A 16,983-nucleotide genomic window follows, 5' to 3' on the forward strand; every position below is an offset into this window, starting at 1 on the left:
ATCAAAGTAGAGCTTAGTAGAGCTGAATTTGGCAGAGTTAACATTTAAAACTGACAAATATTTTCAACTTGTAATGTCAAAAAAGCAGAATACATTTTTTCCCAAGAGTTATGTTATCAGTATAAAAAGGAATGCAAAATACAAGATTATTGTAACTATTAAAACCTCTGCCTTTAACAATATTTCCCTGTGAGAAAGCTCATCCCTGAAACACACACATACATTTCCAGAACTGCATTCCCTAGTAGGTAAAGTCACGGGGATATATCCAAAACTAGAATAAACTTCTGCTATTAAGCTTGTGATAATCTCTCTGAAAACTGAAATATTTTTTTCTATATTTTTAGTTACCTTTTTTTTTACCAATGTTATTTATATTTGGGGGTTTTTCTCGTGATTTCATTGTGAAATCTCCATTTACTTACAAGACCAAGCAGAGGATACGTAGAACGGATTGCTTGCCAGGGCCAGAAGAGGGAGCTCAAATTAGTATTTTCACTTATTAGGATAAAGCAGCATGTACCTGTGTAGAATTTAACAGTAAAGGTACTTTTATAACATTAATTAGCCGCTTTGATGTATTATGCATTTAAACTAAAGTAACAGATTAGCTTGTCTGATTGGCATCTGCAGTAATGGCTGTAAAGGTCAGAATTAAGGCAAATGGCTCTCTTAAATCTTTGAATTTCAGCAGTTGAGCCTTCCCCTCCCATCTCATTCAGATTCCAGCTGTCTCCATCACTCACTGTATGACCCACATGCACTCCTAAGAACTCTCTTTCCCTGTCTGAACAAAAAAGCAAGTTGCCCTGCACTAAACGCCTTCAAACTCACCTCTTTTCCTTTGCTGATCAGGCACATAGAGGCTTTCTCTCCGATGGGAAACAAAGCTTTGTAAGCTTCTCCCAATTCTTGCTGTAAAGTCTCAGTACACACATAACTATCCGTAAAGTCTCCAGTCCAAGAGACATCTTCAAGTATTTTTAAGGACTAACTGACTTACACCTTTCTCTTTTCAAAGGAGAATAAGTTAGCTCAGGCTCTGCTTTTACGTCCTAAGCTGCACCCTCTGCCAGTTATTCCATACCAAGTTCTTGCTGTGCTGCTTCACAGAATTAATCTACCACACAAAGTCACCAAATTTTATATTTTCCTGTCCGCTACCTTTAATACAACATATGCTGCCACAGCTGTGCATATGGACAAAGAATGCAAAAGCACATCTCCTCAGTCTGTGTTGGATTAGACATAATGAATCTGCTGGATAAATAAATTGTATCAAACACAATACAATTATTTATTTACATGTAATAAATAACAAATCCATTTACACTTAATGTTTTCAGTTTAGTGTAATAGTTGTTATGGACAGTAACAGACAAGCAAAACTGGGAGACTGGTACCACCAGAGAAATCTGGGATAAAGTATACAAGCAAGATCCCTTCAAGTAGCTCATAAGTGTGGAAATGGATTTACAAGAGTACAGAATGCCACACGTAAAAAAGATTTATATGATGGCAAGAACAGAGCCTAGAGAAGTGTGACAGAATAACGGTATGTTTGAATTTTATGTAAAGGAGATGAAGCCAACAGAAAGGAAAAAAAAATTAAAGGAAATATTAAAATGTCAATATTAACAGAACAAATCTCACCAAGTAAAAATCCATGAACAAGATGAGTTCAAAGGACTCTACAAATAAAGAAGATGTGTCACAGAAGTCTAAGAGTAAGACATATTTTTTTTGCCCTCTGACAACCTAATATTTAAATATATGGTTATTCTCTCAGACCTTAAATAACAGTTCTGCAACTCTCTAAATATGATTTTCCATTCTCAAATAAATATCTGTGTAACAGTTCTGGAGATTAGAAACACATTGATTAAAGAATCAATTTTATTATAACAAGATAATTAAAAATTAATTTCAGCAAAATAACAAAACAACAGAATAAATAAATTAATAAACAGAAGTATGCAGGTAGGCACAGAGAAAAATACTCAATGCAATCTGAGCAGTGTGCCAAATAATAAATATTTATTTGTTTATTTATTAATCTCATGGCTTCTTTGATGGCACTGGACTTTTCCCTCTCCGTTTAGCAGCTTTCTCCATTTTCAGCTGTAACAAGAAAAGACATGAACAATGGTTGAAGCACTAATTTGCAAGTCAGCTAACAATGCAATATTAAATTGCTACATCCAGCCACAAATTTACCAGAGTGATACATGCAGTGAAGAGAGCTACAGAGCATTATTAACCCAACCTAGCATTGCTTATGTTTGCAGCATAGGACAAAGGAGCACTTTCATAGCTCTACTGCTCCTCCCCTATTCAAACCAGGGCTGCCTTATTTCTGATAATGGCAATCTAGGTACTTATGTATTCCTCAAGGCCAGTGTGCCTCACAGATGTTCATGAGTTTATCCCTGTGTAAGGTAAAGCAGCTTTATTACAGATGTCTAACAGATAGAGTAAGATGAACCAGCATGCACAAAGTCACCAAGGAATGGTGCTGAGATAGATGCTAAATCTCCGTCTCAGGGTCTCCTCACTGACCCACAAGGGCATGACTTCCTCTCATGAGATTTTTTTCTACACAGTAGGCTCTTACAGCATGGTATGATTTACCAACACATATACATTTAACTATGCCATTTTGTAGTAAGACTGTCAATCCAAACCAATATATCTGATGTTCTCACGTATTGTTACATTAGTGAATGAAATTATATTTAGAGTAATTACATAAAAAGAATGCATGGGCTTTTGCATCTAATACTAGAAATCACACTGCTAACAAAAATGCAAGAAAAAAAATTAACATGCTTTTCCCCTCTCATAAAATAATGTCAAAAGGAAGTCAAGCCTCATTCCTCATTTGGATGTCCCTACAAATGAACTCACTGCTAAGCAATCCTGTTGTTGGTCTACACAGGAGCTGATTTTAAAACATTTTTCCTTATTTGGAGTCTTGAGGTTTGTAGCTGAAATTCCTACTACCTTTTGCAAAGAAAATAAAATCTTGGGGGGGGAAGAAATGGAGGAATTTGGATTTGATAGTAACATGTTTTCTATTAATTGATATAATATTTTTAACATCGGACCATATTTTGTGATTATTTCCAAAATAAGGAAAGCTATTTAACATTTCACAAAGCTAGAACAGCTTTCTCTTTAACAAACACCTTGTTTCAAGCACCAAGCATAACAGTAGTTTCGATTTTAAAAGTTAATTATGCAACACTGCCTTACAAAAGAATTCATAAACAGTCAATACACACTTCAGCTGAGATGGTGGAGCTAAGGAGCTTATGTGGGGAAAGAATTGGTATTTAAGCATGTAAGTAACCTATACCACAGGGCATTTAAATTTAAGATAGTCAGTGGGGTGGGGGAGACACCTCTAAGGGAGTGATACAGATCATCTAAGAAAGACAGACCAGATTTAGCCCAATTTATTCATTCATTAAAAAAAAACCACTATGAATTTTATAAATGAGGTAGCAAACACACAGTCCTAAATGTCACAGGGGACTTGCTGTGAGTCTGCTTTGTCGTTTCTTTTTGTCACATGGTAAAATATTTCAGTTTTCTGTAATGGCAGGTTACTTAATTAAAATCTGTCCAGTTAAGGTAAATGGCATCCCACATGACTGGCCTCTGAAATCCTCTAATAGCCCTTAACTGTATTTAAAACATTATGTTAAGAAGCTAGTGCTTCCTCAGGAACAAGAGAAGTAACTATATAATACATTTATATGCTAATTTATATGCTACTTAAATCACATATGTAGCATTTTAGACATCCTCTTTTGAAAGTGTATTTAAATTAGCGAAGAAATGTGGTAACTTGCCCGTTCTTGATAACGTTTTTCAAAGTAAGCCATGTCATCTTCTTCTGACGGTTTTCCATGAGAAATTTGCCCTGTGGCACTTGAACTACCTGAAAAACAAACAAACAAACAAAACAAAAAAACAAAACTCCTTTTTCATTAAGGATACTTGTTATTCTATTAGTTATGTTTTACATTTGGCAAAATGCATGTATAATGAGAACTCACCTTTACAGGCAAGTACAAAACACAGAGTTGGGATCAAAGAGAAACCTCTTTAATCTAGGCTAGCAGCTATTATAAATTGTCTTGGAGAAGTTCAACAGTTAGAGTAATTGCTAAGTTTTTATACTAAACAAGGGACATAAAATAGGCATAACTGATCTATGATTCCATCTAGAAAAGACTTTCTGGTAGAAGGCAGTTTCACAGGATTATGCTGAATATATACAACCAGTTCAGATATAATGAGCTTCTCATAGGAATTAAAAATTTTAAAAACTGACCCAATGAATAGGTGACACCATTAATGGGGAAGATAACAAATGCTAGGAGAAAATCATTTCAGGTAAAAACCACATCATGAGCAGAAATAACAAGCATTAAGAAAACAGTTATTCTAAACATTTCAAGTACATGAATGCTGTATTAACTTTTCACATAACAAGGCTTCTATATTCAATGTTTAACTTTTATTTTAGCCCTTCAATCATCCTTCAATTCATTACTAAAATCATTTAATTTTATATTAAATTCTTTTTGTATAACAGTATTATCCTACTTAAACATCACCTGCTCTCTGTGAGATGGTTTGAGCAGAACTAGAAGGCCCCTGAAATGCTTTTAGAAATGGATGATCCATGCTGGTAACAGGGGCTTCTAAAAGTTCAGCAGAAGGAGCACCTGTTAGAAAATAAGTCAAATGAAAACAATAATTAACTTCATGAGATAGATTCCTAATATACATGATGGGATCAAAACAAGGCTACAAATTCATATCTACAACTCTCAGTGTAGTCTCCATAAACTTGAGTTAACAAAAGCATTACAAGGATGGCTTTGAAAGAAATGGAAAGCTTTGTTTCTTTAGTTACTATGGCAATACCATAGTTTCTAAACTTCTGACAAATCCAGGAAACCAGATCAGAATTTAAAAAAGAAATAATGAATATATGGCAATTATAGATAAAGCAGTATTTCAGGACAAAATGTATCCATTATTAAATGACACAAAATCACAGAATAGTAGAAGTATCAAGGCCAACTAATATGTCTGTTCTGTGAATTATGTCTGTTTTTTTAAGCTGAACAGCTATTAACCTTTGAGTTTGAAAACAAAAATGCTGTAAATATATAACCAAGAAATTCGTGGGCACTATTAGGCTAAAGGATTAACATAAATATAATATGGAAGTATTAAGAGAAAAAGAGAAGTTACAGTTCCATCTAAAAGATATGCTGCCTTTCAATCAGAAGCAACTGAGATGAACACCAGAACTGTTGATAAAGAGTTATTTTATCAATTCAGTACAGGAAGGTGGACAACACAGTCACAGTGATCTGTTCACACCAAAGGACTGCTGGAAAAAAAAAATCTATCTGCATTCCTATTCCCATTGATCCAGTTTGCCTTCAAACGTTGAAAATCTATTTTGATTTAGTACTTTTCAAAGCTACTTAGGTGGAGAACTAAAACTTCATCTCAGGTCAGCTGCACTTACCTATTCCACTGTCATCAAGTCTCATGTAGCCTTCTGCTAGTGAACTAAAACCAGTCAGTCCTCCCATAGCAGCATAAGGAACATCCTGTCCCACAGGTTTTCCTTGGGCCAAGCGCTCCTCTTTGGTTTCCACAACTGTTTCATGAGCATATGTTGGCTGACCACATGCACAAGTAAAGCAACTATGAAAGCCTGAACACTTGGAACCTAATAAAAAAAAAATGAGTGAGATGCTAATGGAATTTATACCTCATTGCAGACAAAATGGTTTTCCTAAACTGATCTCATAAAAAACTAGAGTTCCTTCACTACAAAAGCATCCAGCTATATCAAAAAATCGTATAAACATAAAGGATCACTGTGGAGATTAGATCATAAAGCCCATCTAGTCACAAGGTCTCATTCAGTTTCAAGTACCTCTGAGGATGGTGATTCCACCTCTCTCAGCAGCTTGGACCAATGCTGGATCAGACATTTCTTTTCTGATATGTAACTATATTTCCTGTGTTATAACTTGTGTCCATTGCCATTAACAACACTCCTCTCTATCCACTGACAAAAAATAAAGGGATAAGAAATTCTGACACTGGTAAAGATGACAACCTGCCAGCATTTTGGCAATATTGCCTCCAGAGTTGTACAGCACATGGCAGTGTTGCATGGTCAAAAAGCTTCATATCATAATTTATTATATAAATCACAATTTAAATGTCTTTTAAAATCAGCAGAATTATCTCAGTAGTAAACAGAGACTGTGGCAACAGTAAAATGGGTTCTACACAAGAGTACAGTTAGACTAACTTTCATGGGGGTTTTTAACCTCACATAGTCATAGGATGTAACTGAAATAGTTATACACGTGTCATGTGACATTCAGAAACAGAGTGGAGTGAAGTGAAGTGACCTATCTGCCCTAAACTCGGGGATAAAACTGTCATCAAAGCCCTGCTGGAGCAATGATGTGACCAAGAAATTGAGGAACTGATTTTGCAAATGTTTAATTATACAAATTACTCTGCTTTCAACTCACAGTTAATTTTGCAGAGCACCAAGAAAGATTTTTTTAAGTCTTGCATAATATGCTCAAGGATCATATTCTTGAGAATGCTAAAGGCTTTTTCATATAATTTTGGGCACTCCTTGGTAACAAAGCTCTGTATTCTGTGTTTGGACACAGAATGCAGTGTTTATGATATATAAAGTGTAACAGTAGTATTTTCAATTATAATTTATCTATCACATTAGATTTATCAACACTGAACTAAACTAATACCATTACATTAAAACAACACAAGTCCAAAACAGAAGCAAGTCTTGACACTTCTCTGTGAAATCTGTGAATCCCTTAGAAGTGTCCAGTATTTTTGAGAAACACTGAAAAAAGTGCATAATGTATATTATTATTGAAAACACTGTGTTCTACGGATTCAGTCTGAATTGTCCAATTGCACATTTAAGATTTTGGCATTACTTAGAGTAAATCTGGAAAGGCTGTCATATAAATATTTTATGATTTATTCTATGGGATATAATTCCCAAACAGTAAAAGCTGTTTACAGTTTTTCCTGTACAAAATAGTGACATTTTATGAAAGAAATTTAATAACAGAACTCTAGCAAAAAAAATCTTCAGCTTACATAATTTGAGATTTCAAACTAAAACATCTCTATGCATTATTTATTTTATGTGGTCAATAACTATTGCTGTTTCATTACCTAAACCTCAAACAACTGAAGCAAAAAACTTCCCCTTAATCCTTTTTCAAAGCTCTTCCTTGAAACTCCATTCCCATTTACCTTTCTGGACTCCCAATCTGTATGCTCAGGAACTGCTTTGTTAGAGTGCTAACAACAGTATTATTTGAGAACAGAGCGCTACTTCCTATGGAACTGAGAAAAGATACATTAACATTATATTCAACTAGGCAATAGAGGAATGGAGATCAACCCTTCTCTCTCACAAACTACCAAGTTCAGGTAGAAAAGTCATGTGCATGGAGCTGGAAGTGACAAACTGCAAATGCAGTGCTTTCATACTGCCTAACTTCAGGCATCTGTCTCCATAAGCACCTAACTAAATCATTCAGAAACTTACGCTCCTTCACAGGACTTGGGGAAGCCAAGGATCTTGTTCTAAACCCTCCTGCAAAAGGTGATGTCTTCCTTCCCACTTCTCATCCTCCTTCAAGGATCAAAATACACATCAGTGACAAGTGCAGCATATACCTAATACCCAGGGACAAATACAGATCCCTAACTTCTTGTTTCTGTTGAGTTTCCTAGCAAAGAATGATGCAAGCCCACCCGTAACTTACAAGAGTTACATGGAAATCCAGGTGCTGCACTGTGCTGGTCAGCAAAGTGTTTGCATCTACAGCGGATGGGCTGGGTGCCATTCAGAGGGACATAGTGGTAGGACTGGCATGGACAGCATCTCACTCTGCAAGGCACACAAATAGGACGCTCTTTGGGAAGCACTTCATAGTCTGTTTTGTGTTGTTTATACCTAAAAGAGGTAAAAATAATAACTTTCATAACTTTATTAGTATTTATCAGAAAAGTAACTGAGAGCCTTATAATTTACTTCACAAATTTGGGGTTCAAGTATCCTTAATTATATTACTGTTAATTGTTAATTTTTAACTAAATGCATAGTATCAGCTGCTTTTACAACTATTTATCACATAAATATCACAGATCTTTATGTTTTGTTTTGATACCACTATCAGAATCAATATGATCTACAATAACTCATACCTTAAAGCTGAATTTATTGAAGACTGCAAAACCATTTTGGTTTCAAAAATTTATTGAGATTTAGATTTAAGAACAGTTCTTACTGTCTAAAACCTTATTTTCTCAACCCTCAGGCCTTAAATTAACTTGCTTATGTGGTACTGTAACATATCTGGAAATACTTTACATTTTCCTGATTTTTAAAAAAACCATGGTATAAAAAAAGAAAAGCTGCCTACCGGTGAGTACAAAAGCACAGTGTCTCTGGTCCCACAAGCTTACAGTCCATGCCAGTTGGTGATCTCCAGCTCACATACAACCTGTTCTGTAATCGGATTGGTAGTACTTTTCTTTTGTACTCCTCATATTCCTCAGGAGTAAAGAGCTTTCCTCCATCATCATCACCCACAATTCTGTAAGCATGTTATAAAAAGAACCATAAGGAGATGAAGACAATAAAAGTAGATTTCTCCAGATATTTTTTCAAATAATATATAACAGTACTTTTGCTGTAAATGCAAAAAGAAAATCTTGTATTTCATAATACTGTTCTAGTGATATACATTTAACAGAACTATAGCTGATCTTTAGAGAAATTTTGTGAATAATGCTCTTTTGAAAAAATTGCTCTGACAGACTGAAAAACAGTCTTGTAAGACAAAAGGAAAAAATAAAGGAAACTAAGAGCACTCCTTTTCATATGGCAGAAAATGCAATGAGTATCAAGGGTTGTGTAACCAGCTAGCTCTGCATCAGACTTCTTGAATGATCTCTGGCAAGTCACTTCACCCATCTACACCTAACTCTACTGCAGACTTGTTCGTATCAAGTGATTTAATCTTAGTCTAGTTTGAGAGTAACTGCAAGCAGGAAAACAAACTGCCATCAAAGTAACAAACACATCCAAGTTGTCTTCTAACTTGCAAGAAGGCTATGATAGTTTCTGCAGCTAAAGTTGATGGGAGCTGTATCCCACAACTCAGACAGGCACACTATATTCAAATTCAAGGTCACTGAATGTCTGGAACTCCTGAGCTGCATCCATATTCTGCATTTATAGAAACAATTTATTACAATAAGTAAAACCTGTAAAATACAATTAAGACTTAATTGCAACACTTAGCTATGCTGAAAGTTAGTTTATTAGTGCCTGTAAATATTTCAGTTATTATTTGTTGGGTGCCCTAAAACACACTGAATGAGTCATTCTGTGTCAAATATTCTGTGGATTTGTGCATTGCCAGTACTGTACAGCACCAGAATAACGTGCCAACACATCGCTGTCATTTGCACATCAACCCAGCCAACGCCCACTGAATCACTGTACACCTTATGTAAGAAATACCACTGCGCCTTCCTCTCGTGTTTTATTTAACTTTTCCTAAGCTAAATTCAGATCACACTTCAGCACAATGACTGTGTTCATGTTTATTTTTGCTCAGCCTTTCGAGAGGAGTGCTGACGACATTAGCAAAGACACACAAAGTAGTGTAGTATGAGGGGTTTATAGAGTGCAAAACTAGAACTCATGATGCACGGAAGTCCGTGTTTTCTGAAAGAGCAGTACAGCTGTCAGATTATCACAGAATGGCTTGGGCTGGAGGGGACATTAAAGATCACCTAGTTCCAACCTCCCTGCTAGCCCATACGGCCTCTCACAGCACATCGCACAGACGCTGCCGGGCGGGCCTGGATGCGATGAACGACGCGTTCCTTTGCTGCACAGCGTTTACGCCATGCCCGCACCAGGGCACACCGGCCACGGCACCTCCGGCTGCGACAGTGAACGGCGGGCGGTGGATGTGACTCAACGCAGCCGCCACAACCCCCGGAGGAGCGGCTTCGGCAGGGCGGTAGGCGAGCGCGAGCATCTCCTCAGGAGGAATCCCGGCCCGCGCGCCGGACACGGGGGATGCGGCACCGCCGCCGCCGGCACCCCGCCCCAGCGACCCCACCGCGCCGGCCCTGTCCGCTCACCGCCGGTACTCCGCGTACTCTTCCAGGGCCTCCGCCTCCACCTGCAGCCGCTCCATGACCGGCCCAGCCGCCGTCAGGGCGCCGGGAGCGCCGGGCGCCGCCTGCGCACGGAGCGCGGCAGGCGGGAGGCGGGCGGGGGGCAGGCGGGTCCTCCTCGGCACGCACCGCACCGGTCGCTGAGAAACGCGCGTGGAACTACGGGTGTGTGCCGCGTACACTACGGGGTGTGTGCCGCGTCCACGGGGACGGCGAGCCCCGCGCCAGGATGTTTTCCCGAACGCGACTCGTTTCCCGGTGCGCAGCGCAAATTCACACACCGTATTTCTGTGTTTTATTCTAGTTTGCGCAAAGGGGGGAGCTAGGCGGTAACCCACAAAAGGTTCACTGGTCATCAAGACTTTACACTCTTTATACATTTTAACAAGGGCATCGGCATTCATTGGTTACAAGTTACATAACTTTTCTATTAATACTCAAACCCCTATTTGCTAGTTATAGCTCTCGATTCTCATAAGAATTAGTCTGCAGGTGCAGTTCTCTCCATTTGAGTCTGGGGTCCATTTTGAGTAGGTGGTCACAATCGCCCACTGCCGGAATTACCTTTCCCTGAGTTACTGCTCAGTTCTGCTGACTTCACTCTTGGTGGCTCTTGTCCAGATGGCCCATTTATCCTGGAATTGTCTTCTCTTTTCCTTAAAACAAAAGATTAGCCAAACATACAACATTCACAATGCAATTGCTTAATCATAACTGTCTAGCTACAGCTACTGACTAACAACAACAAAAAAAAATTGCAAAGTTTGATTCAAATCTTGAGCAGTTCAAATCTTGAGGGGCTTGATATCAAGGACAAGGACATACATGGTGCACGCATCCCCCAGGCATGGCAGTCATCCCCCATTCCTCTCAGAATGGACACCCTCCCTGAGTGGCAGTGCCGGGGCACAGGCACATGCACATCCAGAGATGTGTGTGTGCAGATCCGCACACCTGAGGTGCCCCAGAAAGGCATCCACAATCACGAGTGCCACCAGCCACACAGCACCTTGTGTCCACCCAAGCCCTCACGGCACCTGCCCTGCACTCACATTGTCCTCAGCTGCTGCTGCTGCTATTTAGACCACCCCATTCCTGGTGGGTATTTTTGGTTGGTCACTGATTCCCCGTCACTCTTCCATTATAAAACAAAATATATGTTCCATTACAAAATGTGCGTTTTGTTCATAGTTCAAGACAACAGGAGGCTAACTTTTGGAAACACTGCTAACCAAAGATGGTTCTTAAGATTGGCAAACTGCAATTCCCCATTCCTCTCCATGTGCCACAAGCAATGCCACTACATTGAAGCAAGTCCTCTGATGTGTTTGAGGGCTGTAGTGAATACACCAGAGACTGCTATTTCAGGTACTGCACTATCCATGTAAATTACTGCTTCCCCTTGATACAAACACTTTGGCCACAAAGTGACCAAATATGTGAGGAAAAGATGTAGTATGTTTTCTTTACCTGAGCTTTAGGAAATTGGTATTTAAATTGTGCTCTGCCTGCTAGCATGAGCTGCAAACCCTCAGACTGTCAAATTGAAACCCACAAAGAGAGGCTTTTTCCATACCATACAATGACAGTAGCCTGGCAATAAAAAGGTACAGCAATTCAGGGAAATCTCTAGATTGTTTCAAACTGGGCAAGCCACAAGCAATGAAGCAGAAGGTGAAGAGGATTGTCACAAGAACTACGGCAGTGTTTTGCCAAAACATCCCCCAGAGAGAGATGAAACAACAGGGACACTCCCAGGTTTCCAGCAGTATCTAAATAAGGTGACAGGGCATATGGTCTGGGCATTTGTCCTGTGGCTATGCCACATGTATAAGAAATTTCAGCAGAGGAGACAGCACTACAATGCAACACACACGTTCTGTCACACTGAGATCTGAACATGAACAGGTCACTCAAAGGCAGAAATTATATGGGAGCAAGTCCTCACTGCAGTCAATACATCTTCAAGTAAGTTAGTGGAGGAAAATAAAATCCCACCAAAAAAAATAAGCATTATTTCTCCAGGGAAAATTCCTCCTCTGACCACAACTATTTTGATAAAGAAAGAGATGGGGGAAAGCGGACCTTGAAAGCAGGACAAGAAGCTCTGCAGACAGGGGGTTTGAACATAACAAGAAACACACTGCTGCACAGGAGCTGCACAAAATTGAAGATCTTTGAGATACCTTATCTGTATGCACATTTCACTGGTGCCAGATTCCAGCATTGCCAATAAAGGGGGGAAGGGGTGGAAAGAGCTCTGGCAAGCCTGGTTCACACAGAATGAGCAGAGCTCCTGTGTCATGGGTTGATGTGCCTCATCTGTGCAAGATCTTTGTTAAAAACAGTCCTCTGAAATACAGTTTGGGTTTGGAGTGCAGAGCCAGGTTTCTGAATGAGGCAGCTTTCAGTGACAAATGTTAGTCTATATTGCACTTTAGCATCAGATTACCTGTGAACAGTCAGTGAGAACTTATCAAGAGCAGGAAATCAAGTCATTTTTTGCTGAGGCATCTGTCCTATGAACTACCCCCCATCACAAAAATTGAGGATTTATTTCTGGATTTGATCATAGCAAGTGTTTTCTGCAATACAGACAGTGTTCAGCTTATTAGCATCCAGGTCTTATTACCTAGTAAGACCCCACTCAAGATCTGCTTGGATCCAAATCTGGATCCGTAAACTTACTTGGGAACGGATATGAAAGGTGAAAGACTTTGAGAAATGGAGTTCTTAGCTAATAAAGGTATTTGAAACACTCACTGTTTTACTGTCATAGCATGAGTATAGGAGTACATTTTGGACTCAGAAAACCCTCTCCCGTCTCTCATCTCTTCTAAGAGATTGTTAATAGACATCCAAAATAAAATTCATTAAAAACTGAGTCAAACCAGATTTTTCATGTAAACTACCAAATAATTTTGAGTAGCAAGGAAGGGAAAAAAAAGGCTTTCTGCTCCCATGAATAAGCCATGACACAAGGTAAGTAAAAGGAACAGGAATCCAGATGGCATGTTTTACCTCCTATGGTTGTGATATAGCATACGGATGCTGCTGGCCCAAGATCTTTGAACACATCAAAGTGGGTTGAACATATGGATACTTAGTTATAGTACAGTTCTGTGAGACCTAAGGTACTGCCTACACATCAAAGGCAACAGCTTAATGCTGCATGGGGTGTTGACAGTCTCTCTCAACACCCTCTGTTAACAATAAAATGTGTGACCCTTTAAATTTTTTGAAACCCTTACAAGTTTGACAAGTGCTTAAAATTATTCTCAGTGAAATACCTATGCAAATTGAAGACAGCCACTTTATTAATACAAGAATAAATAATTTAGAAAAAAACCTGGTTTAATATTTTGGACCTCAAGTCATCACTTTGAAGTAGTAGTCAGTCATTCTATTTCTACGGATCTGGTCAATCAACTATTCTGGAAACGAGAATTAAAGTAGCAAAAAGAATAATATAAACGATTTCCATTAAATTGTTCCCTCCATCCATATTTTTAACCAATATTCTGATATACTTCAAGGCAAATACAAGCAGAACTCACTTCTATAAACTTCTGACCATGACCATACATAATGCTACAATAAAGTAGTTTTTTAATTATTAATCCTAATTTACAGTATTTAAAAATTACAGCATGTTTTTCTTCAGTTTACTATCAGGAAAACAGAGCATTATTAGACATGTACAGACAGAATAAGCTGATGAATGTCACAGAGAATATGTAAGCTCATGTGCAAGTAAGGGTCAATTAATGAAAGGTTTTTGCTGGAAGTACTGACAAACATAGGTGGGAAATCTGTAGTAATTAAGATCACTTAGAGATAAGGTAATTCAGCAGCATGTGATGCCACTGATGTTTAAGAGAGGTGATTCCATGAACATATGTAACATGAAATTTTTTTAACTTGGGTTTAATTTTAATAACCTAAATGATAGTTTCAAACAGATTCAAATGCCTATGTGCATCATTCCTGACAAACTGAGATTAGTGAAGTACCAATTCAGTAAATGTCTTTTCTACATGAAAAACATTTAAAAAGTCTAATTCACTTTTTGAGCTACTATAAAGGGAAGTCTCCCATTTCACTCTTGCCTTTGAAGGTGCCATACTATCAGATATGTTAAATTGAGCCCCACAGGTAGCAGACTGCTTTATTTTGTAAAGTACAAACTAATGGCATTAGGTAAGGGGGGTCATATTTGGATTAATTGTTAAAGATACCAATTGACACTCTACATCACCTTTACAAATACTACATCAATTAAGTAAGAATGTTCTAGATATTTAACTTATTCAATGAGTTTGAGTGTTTTTAGGAGTTAAAAGGGTTTCAAGAAAACATAATAAACTGCGATGTTAAATTTTATGTAATCATTTTGCTAAATAAACTTCTTGTTCCCAAATTTACTCTGCTTCTGCATTCCCGTGAACAAAGGCCACAATGGCAGCAAATACCCCCAGAACATGTACATGCACAGGAGGTGCTTGGTCTCTTAAGCAACTTGCACACATCACAAACATGATGCAGCTTGGAAACCTCTGCATTAACAAATATATTTAATTCAAATTTAGATCTATCTAGCCAGCTTCTTTAAATGATTGCATTGATGAAAAACAAATATTTAGCAGTTACTTGGAAAAACAGACCAAACTGTGCAACATATGACACATATTACTGGGTACCAAGGAGACTGATGTTTCACCACACTAAATACAAGAATCTCTATACCCTTGTGTATTTTTCCTTTAATTTTAAAATTATTGCGTTAAAAACAGATCAGCAAACTTCTGTGATCCTAACAGTGCATAGGTAGCTTGGTAAGAGCCATCTCAGTGTGTTTCAGAGGAGCATCTGTTCATCTGTCCATCCATTCATCCCAAAGATTCTTTAATGTGGAGCCACTCAGCACTTTCTCTTCTTCACACAGACAATGCTTAGACATCTTAATTATGTTAATGTTAATAAGGTGAAATTCCAAAATGATTTATTTAGATGAAGAAAGTAACAAAAAGAACTGTCTGTTTAGACAGCAATCAATATATACTCTTTTCTTTCCATTTTTCTTCATTAGAACTTTTGTTTGGGAGTGGATCTTGAACATTTTTTGCTACCTATATTAAGCAATCATTCACAGGCACAGAAGTACTGACAATTATCTAGTAAAATCAGCTGATAAACACTCAGGAGACAAATTACAGTTGGGAAAATTTAAGACTCATAATTTACCGAAAGATTTCAAGGCCAAAACCAAAACACTCCCCCCTCCCTTCAAATCAGCAGTTCTTTATATAAGAGGTTATATGGCCCCCTGCCCTCCAAAGAAAAGGGAAAAAAAAAAACCAAAAACACCAAACCCAATCCAGCCCAAGAACCAAGCAACTTCAAGAAGATTCCATATTACAAAAATTGAAGCAGGTCAGTTTGGGGGGGGATTATGATGTTGTCTAAAATAGGAAATACACAGTTGCATCATAAAAACTGCAGCACAGTAGAAACACAACTTAAATATTTCTCAGGAAAAAAAAATTAAATGTTTGGCAACACAACCAAATCCTGTGAAACTATCAAGCATTTTGGACCCAGGGTAAGTTGTAGGCTTTCTCTTGCTTCTTTTTCACCCAAACCCTCAGGTTCTTTACACAACCTCCTGCCACTGCAGGGCTGCCACACCTCTCACATGTTCTATAAAGGAAGCTGCAGGCTAGAACATGCAGATGTATTCTTGCTACTGCTGTTAATAGGAAAGGGCAGCCGAGACCTCCCCCCTTTATCCCTTCCTTGCCTTTCTTTCCCTAGTTTTCCTATTCTGAAAAGTGTTGTCATCTTAGCAAAAAGGATAAAGCTCAGCTTCCATCCTCTGCACTGCTGGAGCACAGAAGTCATGGAAGCATGCTAGGTAGCTGGGGAAGGGAGAACACAAGTCAGAGGCATGGCATGGTGATAGAGCACAGAACAAGACTAGTGACAAAAAGACGGGTAAGATATATCATGGACAGTGATGTAATGCTGTATCAACCCCTAATAATGCTGGTTTCAGGCAAAATGAGATATAGGATGCTACTAGACGATTTTTAACTTGCTCCTTGACAAACAGTTCTTTCAACTATATTAATGAATGGAACTTTTGTCCCATAAAACAGAGGTAGTTCACAGCTTTCTCTATGTATTTGTCAAGTACAAGCTAATTCCAATGAGCCATTGTGCTAATGAAACCTGAAAAAAAAAGCAACAATTTGCTAATGGCACCATAAATTACCATGACTGCATGTATCAGTCTCCAAAATCCCTGCATAAAATAACCTGCTTGTGCACATATTGATAAATACTCACCTTGCTTGTTTAACAATCCTCAATAACTTTGTTTCACATACCCTTAAAAGAAAAAAAAGACAGTTTTGTATACAAACACAAGAACAAGGTTCTGGTTGGTAGTAGTCAAGTATCTGGAAAATAAAATCATAGATGGATAGATAGATATAGACAGACAGACATATAAAAACGTATCTTCACATTGTCAATAGAGAATTGCAGATTCAAAAGAAGTTATGCACCTATCTTCTTTAGTCCTAGATTAAAGAGCAAAGTCTTCACTATTAAAGATGGAAACTAGTTATTTTATTTTCAATTCTTTCTTCCCGTAGCTCTAACCTGAGGAAAGTT

The 16,983-nt window shown here is 38.1% G+C and overlaps 1 protein-coding gene across 1 annotated transcript; it reads right to left on the minus strand.

Annotated features, from left to right (window-relative positions):
• Positions 1–385: 385 nt before the first annotated feature.
• FAM221A (family with sequence similarity 221 member A) lies at positions 386–11,333 on the minus strand. The gene is made up of 7 exons (XM_051785964.1): positions 10,270–11,333; positions 8,532–8,705; positions 7,872–8,062; positions 5,558–5,764; positions 4,629–4,739; positions 3,858–3,946; positions 386–2,121 (listed from the first exon to the last, which is right to left on the minus strand). Exons 1-7 carry the CDS (start codon positions 10,707–10,709, stop codon positions 2,059–2,061), a joined length of 1,275 nt encoding a protein of 424 aa, XP_051641924.1. The 5' UTR covers positions 10,710–11,333; the 3' UTR covers positions 386–2,058.
• Between the last annotated feature and the right edge of the window lie 5,650 nt (positions 11,334–16,983).

The sequence above is a fragment of the Manacus candei genome, unplaced genomic scaffold, assembly GCF_025592945.1.
Source record: "Manacus candei isolate 608988 ecotype Guabito, Panama unplaced genomic scaffold, ASM2559294v1 h1tg000021l, whole genome shotgun sequence".
Taxonomy (NCBI): domain Eukaryota; kingdom Metazoa; phylum Chordata; class Aves; order Passeriformes; family Pipridae; genus Manacus; species Manacus candei.